This window comes from Phacochoerus africanus, chromosome 4, assembly GCF_016906955.1.
Source record: "Phacochoerus africanus isolate WHEZ1 chromosome 4, ROS_Pafr_v1, whole genome shotgun sequence".
In the NCBI taxonomy this organism is placed as follows: Eukaryota; Metazoa; Chordata; class Mammalia; order Artiodactyla; family Suidae; genus Phacochoerus; species Phacochoerus africanus.
The window spans coordinates 139,032,080-139,046,065 of record NC_062547.1 but is presented as its reverse complement, the minus strand read 5'-3'; the positions used below and the strand labels follow the sequence as shown (position 1 = coordinate 139,046,065).

The 13,986-nt window shown below is 47.5% G+C and overlaps 1 protein-coding gene across 1 annotated transcript in view; it reads left to right on the top strand.

Annotated features, from left to right (window-relative positions):
* The window catches only part of SPOCK1 (SPARC (osteonectin), cwcv and kazal like domains proteoglycan 1), a 509,504-nt gene that overhangs the window by 478,559 nt on the left and 16,959 nt on the right, over nt 1–13,986 (top strand). The window contains exons 7-8 of the mRNA XM_047778695.1: nt 8,299–8,415; nt 12,716–12,937. Of these exons, the coding sequence (XP_047634651.1) occupies nt 8,299–8,415; nt 12,716–12,937 (339 nt within the window). The remainder of the gene's footprint in view (nt 1–8,298; nt 8,416–12,715; nt 12,938–13,986) is intronic.

Genomic DNA, 13,986 nt, shown 5'->3' with positions numbered 1-13,986 from the left:
CAAACCGGGAATGCTTGGGTTGAATGTCACTTTTGCTCTTGATCATCTGTAGGACATTGGAGGTGTCGCCTAACCTTCTCTGAGAAACAACAGAGGAGAACCAGATCGCGCTAGCTGGCTTTGGGGGTCACTGCATGTGAACCTGCCACACGCAGGATCTGGATTCCTGTACCTTTCTGCTGGCTGGATCTGCGCACACAGATCATCTCAGGGCGCGTGCTGGACACTGCAGACGATTCCCATGCGTTCCTCCCGTGAGGCTGTGAGCTCGTTCTGTCCTCACCTCCACCCTGCAGAGGAGGAAAGTGACAGTTGGAAAAGTCACCTGTCCAGTCTCAGCTGGAGTGGCCAAGCTGGCATCTGAGCTCAGCTCTTTCCCCGGAGCCTGGTTTCTCTCTCATCTCCCCAGGATTCTTTTGAAGCAGAATGGCTGCTTACTGCTCCTAAAACCATGCTAGGCAGAATCGGCCCTCACCTAGTTGAGTGCCAGCTTATCCATACCCACGTTCCCACTGAAGCTAGAGCCTTGCCCCCCTTCTCTGTCTTTTGAGCCCCTGTGGAGTGCAGCACCCCCTTCTCAGTGTTCCTGCACATGTACCCCCAGCACTGGGGCACATGCTGTGTGCTAGATACTCCACAGCCTGAGGGGCCCGGCTGGTTGGGATGAGGCAGCTTGGTGTGCCTGGAGGCTCCCGGCAGCAGGAGGATGCCAGGGTAGAAGGAAGAGGCTGGATCCTGGGCGAGGCAATTCAGGAAGGCTTCTTTGTATCTTCTCCATTCCAAGTTCTGCCCAGCACTTCATTCTGCTCTGCAGACGTCTCAGCTGGACCTTTTACAGGAGATGCTAATTGCAAACACTCTGAGTGCATCGATCCAGTGCTGCTCTGATTAAGTCATTATGCACAACAGCACCTAGGAGGACTGACGGAGATTACTTTGAACGGGCTAGCACCCAGTCTCCATTTCTGAGAGGCCTTCCAGCCTGCTCCAGGGAGAGCTCCGGTCTGGTCCAATTCTTTAATTACCTTCGGAGGCACTGAAGTTTAAGTGACATTGTGATTGTTTTCATAGTCGCTTCTGCCTGAGCTAAGCTTTGGTGAGGCTAAGGTCGGTGGGGAGAGGGTCTGTGTGACAGTTGGCGGGATGGTATTCTCATTTGGCACTTTAGCTGCAAGATTTCATGAGTTACAAGAATGTAGCAGTAATTGGTTCCCTGACAGAGGTTTACAGATCTCCTACAACGCCTACGTGTCAGATTTGCCATTTTCAGACGTCCCCAATTGGGTGTTCAAATGTAGCTTCAGTGAGGATTTATAACACACAGACCTGTGCTTGGCACACTCGTTAGATATTCACACTATAGCTCTGAATACAGAGTGTCTATAGTCTGTCCCCACCTCTATTTTTTCTATCTCCTACGACTTTTTTTTTTCTTCGTAAACCTGTACCCTCGGTGTATGTAAGTTCCTGGGCTAGCGGTTGAATCGGAGCTGCAGCTGCTGGCCTACGCCACAACCACAGCCACACTAGATCCGAGCCCCATCTGCAACCTGTGCCACAGCTTGTGGCAACACCGGATCCTTAACCCACTGAGCGAGACTGGGCATTGAATCTACATCCTTATAGCGACAATTTTGGGTCCTTAACCTGCTGAGCCACAACGGGAACTCCTCTCCTACATATTTTTATATCTCAGGTCTTTTCCTTACCTTTCCCTTCTCTAATCCTTGAGGAGGGCTTTATAGACTGTCATTCAGCCCCCAGAGCCAGCAATAAGCTGAGGACAGCTTGCAATACCAGCCATCACCTTGGGGAGCACCTTTCAAAGAAGCACAGGTTTCCTAGCTCCTGTCTCTTCCCTTCCCACACCAATACCTATTTTGAGCCTTCCTCACTAGTTCTTGGCTTTGTGTGAAGGAAGAGTGAGGGGCTGGGGAAGCTGGGGTGATGGAGGCGGGCAGAGCCAGGCTACTGACCCTCATTCAGTGAAGGAGCAATCCCCTCTTCCCCACTTCCCTGGGCTGTCTCACTTCTCCATAGGCAAACACTTCTAGATCAGAGAGACCCCTCCTCTCTCATGACCCCACTAGCACAGCAGTGACTTCATCACCACTTCCTGCCATAGGATGTTGGCCAGCGTGCCCTTCTCTGTCCCATCAGCTGGGTTGCTCAGGAGGCACTCCTGGCTTTGTCTGGACACGGTATGCATTCAAAGTCAGTCTAGCTTACTACTCCTTAAAGTTCCAAGCCTGGTGGAGGGGGGAGTGCCCAGGTAGAAAAAGCAATCACATTTTCTTCCCAGGGCTATACACCTTCCATGGAGGCTGGCTGCATGTACCTTATTTACACTTGTTTATTGTGTTCTGTTCATCTTTTCCAAACAGACAGGGAAGGTCCACCAGGAGAGCACCAAAATCTCGGGGCCCTTCTCTGCCTGAGTGCTGTGCTCTCCTGGGGGAGGGAGCTGCCACTTGTGCATCTGGAGTAATACACTGTGTCTATACTTTTCTCTAATGAAGCCCCAGTGGCTGTACAAATGATGCATGCATCTGGGAACGTAACAGGAAGGCAGCAGGCTGGACGCAGTCCTTCCAAAGGACCACTCTTCCCACACCCAAGCTGATGAAGGCATGACATGCTCCCTCCACCTTCTGATACTCGGCCCACTGTCTTACCTATATCGCCGGCAGAGCTTCCTTTACCTTTGAGGGCCTGATGTTTCAATTTTCTTCAACCCAGTGTTGGTTAATGGACCACGTCTACTAATTGCTTCAGTTAGTACCTACAACCCAATCCATCCAAAAGTGGGTCCAGTACCCAGGGGCCAGCACAACAAGATAATGGCCAAGATCCAATCTTTCTCTGCCCCTGGGTAGCTGTTTGACTTGGGGAGTTTGTAACCAGCGTGTCAGTGTCTGTTTTCTTTCAGTACATATATTTTGAATGACTATGTATCCATCCTTATGGTAAGTGCTGAGAATGTAGGCGTGGGGAAGCCAGACCAGCTCCTCCCATCACAGAGCTTTTCCACCAGGATGAAGGCAGAGGTATATCGCAGCCTGGGTCTCATGGACTTGTACTGACCTACCTACAAAATAAGCAAAGGAGAGATGTCATTCTTCATATCACAGGCATCTCCTCAGGCTTTAAAAAAAAGCATAATAATAAAATTCTGACATATTACTGCAGACAATTGGGATATGGGAAGGGAACATCAATTTATCGAGTCCCTGCTGGACGCCAGTAGCTGTGAGCTATGTTTTTCTGATATTATTTCATCCCATTCCATGCAATGATGCTATGAGCTAAGCTTTATTACGCCATTTTGCAGATGGGCGAATTGAAGTTTGAAAAAGGCAAAAAGAGGGCTATTAGACTCAGTTAATAAGGATGCACTGAGAGCATTCTTCAAGCCAGGAGCAGAGCACATAAGGTGCTGTGTTTTACCTTGCTGTGATCCAGCAGGGGAGATGGACACTGAGCCAGAAGTTACAGGTGTGGTGAGTGGCATCTCAGGATCAAGATGCTGGAAGCATGTAAAAGGGACAAAGAGAAATACCTTTAAAGCAGAGATCTCATGGTGAAACAGGCATTAGCCCGAGAAAGAGAAGAGGTGTGCCCCCCGGGGAGCAGTGTGTGGAAAGGACAGTAAGGGCAGATGGAGAAGGTCCTGCAGGAGAGAATAGAGGCAGAGGCCAACCCCACGGGTCGCACAGGCCACCTTAAGGAGTTAGGGCTTGCCTGCCCCGAAGTTGGGAGCCTCTGGAGTAACCAAGTGGGAAAGCGACTTGATCAAATCTCCATTTTAGAAAGGTCACTTTGGCTGCTGGACGGCAAAGGGAATGTGGGGGGCAAGCCTGGGAGATCGATGGGAGCCTATTACTGTTTTCCCAGTGGGAGGTCATGGTGGCGCCATGGGCTGGCAGTGGAGACAGCAGGAAGCAGGGACCTTTGTGTGGGGGTCCGGGATGGTCAATCCTGGATGTTTGCCCTGAGGATACAAGTGCCTGGCCGGGCCATTCTCTGACTACAGGGAGTCAGTGGATCTCAGGCATGTGGCCAACACATCAGCCACTTGAGATCATGGAAGAAAGATGAGTAGCTCAGGAACAAGGGAGCAGATAAGACTGAGGGGTGGGATGCTGGGCAGAGATGCCTGGGAGGTTGAGAGCAATTACGAGTGAGCCGAAGCCAGAGGTGGGGGTAGGAGAGAAGAGAATGGAGAGGGGGAGGGAGGCAGGCCCCTGGCTGCGCTCACCACTCAGAAAGGTGAGGCAGTGAAGGGGGGGTAGGTCCTGGCCTTCCTGAGTGAGCCAGCTCCTCTCCCAAGACTGCACCATCATTCCCTCCCCCAATCTGATGCCAATGGCATGAGGACCTTGCTTCTCTCAGCAGGAGTCATAGACCCTCCGACACCCCTCTAGAAAATCACAGGGATGTGTCCACCTTGGAGCAGAGTGTGGGATGGCGGGTGGCTGTAGTTTCATGGTTTTCTCCACACAGAAATTTCCCCCAGGAAGGAGCCCAGGGTGGGAGGTACCCTTTGGGTCCCCTATTTTGGAGCACGTTAGTCCTCCTTTCCTACCTTTATGGGGGCTCTAATGGGCACCTTAAAAGGCAAGCCTTTGTCTCCCATTGCCAGCCTCTTAGAGCTAGAATACCAAATCTGAGCAAATACTTCTCTGCAGGCTGTCGTCTTTGATTATTTTTTCCCTGTGGGACATATCTGGCTCCAGGCAGATGGTGCCTGACTTCCTCCTCGTAGGGACCATTCTGTTGAGGCCACTGTGAGTGAACAGGGCCCAGTAATTGAGTGCCTCCTATCTCCGTTTTGGCTTTCTAATCTCTCTCTGTCCAGGCCAGTGGCATCCTGCTTGAGGACTTCTCCCAAAGCCACAGATTTGCTCCTTCAAGACTCATAGTCCCGATTCCATCAGCCATCCAAAGCCTGCATACTTGGGGAAATCGGTGGGAAATTCAGCCGTCTTCTAAAGATACAGATTACCTGCACAGCTGTCAGGGCTTAGTTAAACATGACTGACTAATTTATCCTGCAGTGTGAGATGGGGATTCATTTCCTTTGCAAGTTGACTTGGCAATTTTCTCTGCTCCAGGAACGCTTAGAATAGATGGTGTGCATGGTAATCAGGAAGAAATAGATGCTATTAATTTGCCATTTTCAAATGGGAGATTGACTATAGAGCCCGCATCCCATTGTCCCCAGAAAAACAGACCATGTCCTTTCCTGTTTAGAGCTGTGCACTGTCTGAAAAGTCAGAAAAGGGGGCCTTCTATTCCCCAGAGGCTCTGAGCTGCGACCGATCAATGTGTTAGCCGAGGGATGCTCCTGAGGTCCGGTCCTGGTACCCAGCAGGGCTGGGCAGCACCGCCATCAGCCCCAGGTCCTCTTCCTCCTCCTCTTTGTGTGCGTGGCTGAGTAGGAGATGCCGGTCCCCAGCTTGAGCAGGGCTCCTGATCTCCTTCCTCAGCTCATCTCAAAGAGTGAAGGGGACGACCAGAGGCAGGCTTCGCTGTCAGGATATCATGATGAACCTTCAGATACGAGCAATTGCAGGGGGACAGCTAACTTCCTCTAGCACTCCCCATGCAGCATTCTGCCATGATGGAAATATTCCGTACCTGTGCTCTCCCGCATGGAGTCACTCACTAGGCAGTGTGACTGCGGAGCACTTGGATGGGGTAGATGCAACTTAAGGAAGTACATTTTCACTTTTTAAAAAAATGGTCTGAATCTGAGCCGCAGCTGCAACCTATGCCATGGCTTCAGCAATTCTGGATCCTTAACTCATTGCGCCACAGCAGGAACTCCCTAAATTTTAAACTTTTGTTTCACTTTAATTAATTTACATGAAAATAGCCACCTACGGCTAATGGTGACCCTATTGGAAAGCACAGGTATCTACATTCTCCCGTTTCCTATGTGGCCAAGCCAGTTTTGTTGCAGTGCATTTATCTTACTGGTTTTCTGAATGCTGTGACATTTGCTGTAAACTTACCTATGAATCTTCAATTTAAGAAGAAAAATAATAGTAGTGGTAAGAAAATGAGCTGACACATGCTGAATAATTACTTCACTAAGCACTCTCTATCCTTTGTCTAACTGATAATATTTGGGGTTTAGAGATGGGTAAGCAGAGGTGCTGAAAGAATAAGTGGCTTAAGTTTGAGTCACCTGGCTGGTCAGTGGTAGAGCTTGGATTCACTCCAGGCTTTTACACCCCACTGCCTGTCAAGACAGTCCTCAGGGCCATGTCCTGGCTCATGTTTTCTGAGGTTTTTTTGGCCACACCTGCAGCATGTGGAAGTCGCAGGGCCAGGGATCCAACCTGAGCCACCAGAGAAACCTGAGCCATAGCAGTGACAATGCCAAATCCTTAACCCGCTGAGCCACCATGGAATACCCTGGCTGGAATTATAAAATATAGTCCTGTCCTGATTGTTGAAAGCCAAATATTGTCTTGAAGTATAAGCAGTGGCCACACACATCATGCTTTATAGAGTTTGGGCCTGGCTCCTGGGAATCAAGGCAGCAGCTATAAATGAGCACAGTGAGGTTGGACAGAGCCAGCCTGGGTCTGTTCACCTGCCCTCAGACGGAAGGCAAGAGTCCTTTCCTGCCTGAGGTCTGTGAAGTTGGGCCCTGTTCTCCATCAGGTACCAACCTCCAGGCTCAGCAAAGATGGACTTTCCTGGAAACAGACATGGACTATGAAAATGAGGAGAGAATCTGTATAATACCACTTTCTCCTGGAGAGGACTCATCCCTTTGCCAGGCAGATGGGGCTGATCACCTCTGTTGAGTGAGCCTGTGCTGACTGAAGCTGGGATCAGAGTTTGAGTAGGACCCTCTGCTCATTCGTGCGTGCCCCCAGGCCTTCCAGTGGAGACCCTGCATTTGCTGGGGTCTCTCTGCACTGATAGATTCTGGCCTTAATCCATGTCTTGTCAGTGCCATAAAACACTCAGAACTTGGCTATGCATTGTCATGGTGTTTTGCTTGGCTTTGCAGCCTGACTCCTGCAGCATTAGAATTTAGCAACAGTGACAATCATGAGGCACACTTCTTTATTGCTTTTTATTTATTTGGACATTGGCTTCTCAGGTTTCTGATTTCTTTTCCTTCAGACGTGAACAACCACTAAATGCAGTGCTAGTCTCTCTGCCTTTGGTCATAGCCCATAGACCTGGACCCTTTGTCCAGAGTCTCAGGATCCAGAATTAGGCTAAAATCAGGCAGCCAGAGAAAGTCATCTGCCTTCTCTGTAGCATCATCCGTCATTGGTGATTTCTCCCCCACCCTAAATGTTTGCTATGAGACTGTTAAACACCCCACCCACCCATCTGGATTTGTTTCTTGTTCTCAGATGGAGTATTCCTTGGCCTTAATTACTCTGTCATACCCTAAGAGATGAACTGGATACTTAAAGATGGGCCGCAAATAGAAAGGAATCTTCCAGGAGTTCCCTCTGTGGCTCCACAGTTAACAAACCCAACTAGGATCCATGAGGATGCGGGGTCGATCCCTGGCCTCACTCAGTGGGTTAAGGATCCGCCATTACCATGAGCTGTGGTGCAGGTCACAGACATGGCTCAGATCTGCGTTGCTGTAGCTGTGCTGTAGGCTAGCGGCCACAGCTCCCATTGGACCCCTAGCCTGGGAACCTCCATATGCCTTGGGTGTGGCCCTAAAAAGTGAAAAAAGAAAGGATTCTTCCAGGGAGAAGGTATCCATCTGTCCATAGGCGAAAGTCAAGTGAGTCTGTTCAAAAGCCAGCAAAATAAGCCAACATCCACAAGCCCAAATGTGGGTGAAAGCACACCTGAGAGTCCCCAGGTGTGCCCCAGGCAGCCTTTCCCTAAGAGCATTAGCCATTCTTAAGTGTTAATCTCTTGGCATGAGTTCAGTGGAAAATATGATCTCTGGCAGACCGCACTAGCGAGTATGATCAGGTTGGCCAAAGGGACCCGGGGCGGTCTCTGGGAGGCTGGTGCGTGACTGCGAGGCTATCCCAGCTTTCACAGCTCCAAGGAGTCCAAGTTCAGTTGTGCACAGGGCTGCTTGCCCTGAGAGCCTCAGCCCTTGCTTTGTCACACTCTCCCTGTGCCCGCAGCATCCTTGGGGCGTTTCCACGGTGGGGAAAGCAGCTGAATCCTGGTTGGAGAGGAAGGTCTGTTTGGAGCTTGGCTTTGTTGATGGTACCGCATGTTGAGGGCAGATAAGCTCACAAGAGGCGAGATCCCACAAATTCACTGTGTCTTCCATCTGCTTTTCTCCAGCCTGCACGGACAAGGAGTTGAGGAACCTCGCTTCCCGGCTCAAAGACTGGTTCGGGGCGCTTCATGAGGATGCCAACAGAGTCATCAAGCCCACCAGCTCCGACGCAGCCCAAGGCAGTAAGACTGCATTACTCTTTATAACTTATTTCATTTTAATACCACCTTTCCTCAGTTACTAGATGTTGTTGACTGACCACCCCTAGACACTGTTATTGAAAGAATACCAAGTTAAACATACACTGACTTGAAATATGCCCCAATTTTGGAACTATGAAAATATGGAGAGGAAAATGCCTTAGAATCAAAAAAATACAGCCTGTATTTTTTAAAGTCTGACTACAGAATTATCATGTGTTCGGGGCAGATCTTTTTGAAAATACATTTAAGTATATATGAAGATATAAAAATAACCAACTATTGCGTGTAAAATAGATAAGCAACAATATACTATAGAACACAGGGATTTATAGCCATTATCTTGTAACAACCTATAATGGAGTATAATCTGCCAAAATACTCTGCTGTGCACCTGAAACACAATATTGCAAATTAACTATACTTCAGTTAAAAAAAATATATAGAACCACACCATTTTGACAACTGTAAGTACGTCATGGCATGTACTTGAATTTTTTTCCTTGCCACATAGAAAAAATATATATATGTCTCTGTGGATATGTATGCATACATGCACACTTTGCAAACCGTTTTATGGTGTTCCTTGATCATGGCTATGAGTATCTGTCTCTTGCTGAGGAGTATTCTGCTTTGTAATAGCTACACAGAATCTCAGTTTATAGATACAGTATCCTTTATATAACTAGACAAGTTTTGGGGAGCTTTAAATTACTTCCTAAGGTTCGGCTATTAAAAGCAACACTGTAGCAAACATCTTTGATCATTTATCTTGATGAACATTGGTCAGATTGCATTTTGTTGTCTGTAGACCTTCTCCCAGACAAGTGTCCCCTTCTGCCAGCCATGAATTGGCAGAGATGATACTCAGAGCCTCTTGATAAGCTGGAGAGAAAACTGGAGTGGGTCTGCATGTTTGCACCTTGATGGACTCTCTCACTGCCTTTAACTCAAAGGCCATTAGGGGAGAGCTTCTGGACACTGTGGCTGGGTGGCCTAGCATCTTATTCAACCATACAATTGTTCAGAGACATAGAGCTTTGCCACAGCCTTTTCTGTGAAACGGTTTTTATACTGATTTGTCAAAATATAAAAAACACATGTTGTTTAAAGCAGAGAGTATCTTACCCCATTCCTGATCCCACACTTGTGTGGGCGGGATGCCTGAATGTAACGCTCTTGGATTGAATTAAGTAGATAAGAAGCGACACTGATAACGGACAGGACCCAGAGTTGAACCAGCGTCTGGTGTGCGGCCCAAATGAGAACAATCTTTGTAATTTCTGGGTCATTCTTTGCTGTTCATAGCCAGCTGGAGATACTGGTAGAAAATGCTGACCCAGGGGACAATTCTGTCACCAGTTTGGATTTTTTACTTTTAGGGAAAGAGAGATTCTGGGAAGCGAATGCTAAGTGTCCAAAGAGTGGGTCCTGGTGGTTGGATGTGTGGGCAGGAGGAGGGTGGTAAGACTGCTTCTTTCCATTCCTGCCAGTGGCTTCCTTGGGAGTTCACGGGCACTTAATTCACAGACAGTCTTCCGAAGCTCTTCCCCAGGATCAGCCGGGAGTCGCTGAGCCCAGGGCCTTCTGGACAGCCTTTCAGCGAAGCGTAGATCTACGTGAAAGAGCTGCTCCTCGCAGCCTCGGGTCCCAGGAGGCTCCTTCCGCTGACAGCCGGGGAGCCTGCAAAAGACCCGCTCTTGGTCACAAGCAAATTGAGTCCCCAAAGAGGCTTTTAGGTTTGATGTCCTGAAGCACTTGAAGTGAAAGGATATAAAGAGAATGACACTTGGTTTTAGCCCCACAAGGCACAGGAGGGAAAGACGTTTTTATCAGTCCAGGAGTTCTGAAGGAGCAACTGTGGAGCCCTGGAGGTTTCAGGACCTTGGGCCAACTAGGAGGACTGCTCTGTTCCCTCTCCACCCATCTGGGTATCAGATGCAGGTGTCTCTTTTCTAGAACCTTCCAAACAGGTGTGGGTGGGCTTGACCTGAGGCTGCTTCCCAGCCAGCACGGCATTTCTTTTTGGTGGTCAGTCAGCCAGCAGTATTAAATCCTCCCTTTCCCATGTATTAAAATGTATTAAAATGTAATATCCTATGGCATTAATATCCTGTGGCATTAAATGTAATATCCTATGGCATTGATGCCTATTACATAAAATATTCTGCACAAAAGTGCGGAGCCATTTAGTGTCAGAGTAAATGATTTTCCTTTATTCAGTGGCCCCTGAGGATATCATCGTCATAGATGGTTCAGTCACGACCTTCAGTCAAAGAGGAGGCCCGTTACGTCCTATCATCTCTTTTCTTGAAAAAGAGGGTCTTTTCTAAGAGGTACTTTAAGATGTCAAAATGAATACATTTTCTTTCCTTTTTTTTTTTTTTCTTTTTAGGGCAGCACCCACGGCATATGGAAGTTCCCAGACTAGGGGTCAAATGGGAGCTAAAGCTTCAGGCCTCCACCACAGCCACAGCCACAGCCACAGCCACAGTAATACTGGATCCAAGCTGTGTCTGTGACCTACGCCAGAGCTCATGGCACTGCTGGATCCTTAACCCACCGAGCAAGATCAGAGATCAAACCCTTGTCCTCATGGATAGGCAGGTTTGTTTCTGCTGCTCCACAATGGGAACTCCAGGAATATGTTTTCAAATGGAAAGATTTTTATGTTTGAAGGGGTAAGCCTTGCAGTTGCTAGAAAACCTCTCTCGACAAATTCTTCTCTTGGGCACTTAGTGTGTGCCTGTGCTGGCTCAGATGATTAGAAGGGAATGAGGCAGTCTTTGTCCTCAAGGAGAGTCTAATTTACAGGCTCTGATGAGGAGGAGAAGCACAGGCTTCTTTAAGGGCTCAGAGCCGAGGTGCGACATTTAGTTGACTGGCTGCTGGACAGTGAAGACCCTCTTGTAAAAATTCTGCTTTTAAGGGTGGGCACGCTTTGCCCTGCCTTGTATCCTGCCGACTAAATGGGGGTTTCCGAGGAACAGGCTGTAGGTAAGAACCCCTGGAGGGTCCATGGACCCCATCAGGATCCTCCTTTAGTCACTGCATGACTCATCCCTAAACTTGGCACCCAAGCCAACTGAATGTCCCTCAGGCAGGAGGGTCATGTCTCCTTCGAGGCGGAGGCACTCCTGGGAGAGGAAGGATTGACAGTGTAGCCCCAAGGTTAGACCACCTGGGCTTGCATGCCAGCCTCACAGTTTTATGACCTTGGGCAAATAACTTAAAACCTTGAGCTTTCTGGTTTTTTAAATTTGTAAAGTAGAGAGGATAAAGCATCATTTTAAGGACTCAGTGAGATAATTAAGGACTCAGTGAGATAATTAAGTATAAAATGCTTAGAAGGGTAACACAGAGGTGCGCTTTCATCATCCTTTTCTCAGGAAAATAAAACCAGACCTAGAAATTCAGATTCTAGAATACTTCGAAATTGCCTGGTTCTTTGGATCCTGAAAGAAAGATGAGTTTCCTATGTGGAACCTGCCTTCTCTGGGGTTTGGCTACAGTAGTCTTCAATAGTCCCGAGTGTTCAGCCAAGTATTATTATTCGAGTGCATACAGTTTCCATTGTAGAAACAAATAATTCTTTCAAAAAACCACCCCCTTTCTTCCCCCCCTGGGAAATAAGACAGAAATTATTTTCTGAGTCAATTTGGATTCCATGTCATGTATCTCTTGAGGGGACTGCAGAAAAGAAGGATGGGGAATAGAGGCAGGAACCTGGCTTGTTTTCCCATTAATGTTCAGACTGCTCGGGTTGAACAGTCCCGTGGGATGTAATCAGTGCTTTGGGACTGTGCCACCTCGGTTCATTTCGTCACCATCCTCTTTACAGTCGATTCTTTTGTTTGGGTTTTTCAAAAAAAATTTTTTTTTTCTAAATTGAAAAGCATGGCTTATAATATTATGAGTTAGTCCTCCTATCCTGTTTATATGCTTCTTTTCAGGCATCCCCTGTTTCAAGCAAGTCGGGTAAAGGAGAAATCCCTATTTACATCACAGATAAATTAACATTGCGGATCTGTTTCCCTTAGAACACACTTCCTGCAAATGCTCCTTTCTGTTTTGGTGCATTTGGACACGTTTTATTGAAAAGCCAACCACCACCACTACATATTCTGATAGACTGTGGCTGGGATTGTAGCCTGTGGAGGGGAAAGGCATTGGGGAGGGGAGGATGTGGGCCCTGGCCCTCTGTTAGGGGCAGAAAGCTGGGGAGTGAGCAGACCAGGAGAGATGGCTTGGTGGCAGCTGAGACGTGCCCTTCCCTTGGCAGGGTTTGACACCAGCATCCTGCCCATCTGCAAGGACTCCCTGGGCTGGATGTTCAACAAGTTGGACATGAACTACGACCTCCTGCTTGACCACTCAGAGATCAACGCCATCTACCTGGATAAGTACGAGCCCTGTATCAAGCCTCTCTTCAATTCTTGTGACTCCTTTAAGGATGGCAAGCTCTCCAACAATGAGTGGTGCTACTGCTTCCAGAAGCCTGGAGGTAAGGCAAGAGGGAGGTGGAGCCCAGAGGCTGGGCCACTGTGGCAGGCAGGGAGGGGCCATTTATCACCCCTGGGGAGGCCGGCAAAAGGACACAGCCAGAGGATAAAGCATCCTTCCATCTAATGGGTGGCCCAAAGGCTCTTTTCCCCTAATCCATCCCCACTGAGAGCACAGCATGATACAGAAAACCTGTGAGCATGATCAAGGAGTCTCTTATTCCAGTCCTCCTCTTGGGAAAGTCTCTTCACCCTTGCACCTCAGCTTTTTCATCTGTAAAACGGGTATAGAAACCTTTGCTCCCTAACTCTCAAGGTCATTGTAAGATTTCTTAACGTCTTTGGTTTCTGTACATTTTCTTCAGATAAGGTTCTTGTGTATTTTTGTCTTTATACTAAGACGTTAGAATTGTTCTAGTTATATGTATTGCAAGTATTTTTTTTCTCCCAATTTTGACTTGGTGCATTTTCACTAGGGAGAAATTTGAAGACAGTAAAATTCTCCATCTTTTATTTTAGGGCTTCTTAGAAGCCATAATACAGTTTATGTTAAGCTTGAAAAGGTATTTCCCACTGTGAAGGAGGAAAGCAATTCTCTTTTGTTTCTTTCAGTGTCTTTTTTGAGTTTTTGTCTATTCATCGAAATCTTTCATGACTTTGGTTTTGTTGTTGCTATGCAGTCAAGTAGGGTCCCCGCAGATGGCTGTCTCCTTGTTTTGGGTTGTTGATTGACCAACCCATCTTTCTCTCATTAATTTGAAATGCTTCTTTATCACAGATAAAACTCCTATATGCTCTGTGCATATCTATCTACTCCTGGGTACTCTCCCTATTAATTAATGGACATGTTTTATTATTTAGCGGACCACTCTCTCCTGCCATTAATCTTTTTTCAGAATTTTCCTGAATATTCTTATGTGTTTGTTACATATCCTATATGTGTGAACTTTTTGAATTTTAGAGTCTGTTCATACATTTAAAAAAAAAAAAACTAAGTTTTTTTTTTAGAGTCAGGCAAAATTAGATTAATCTAGAGAGAGTCGATAGCCAT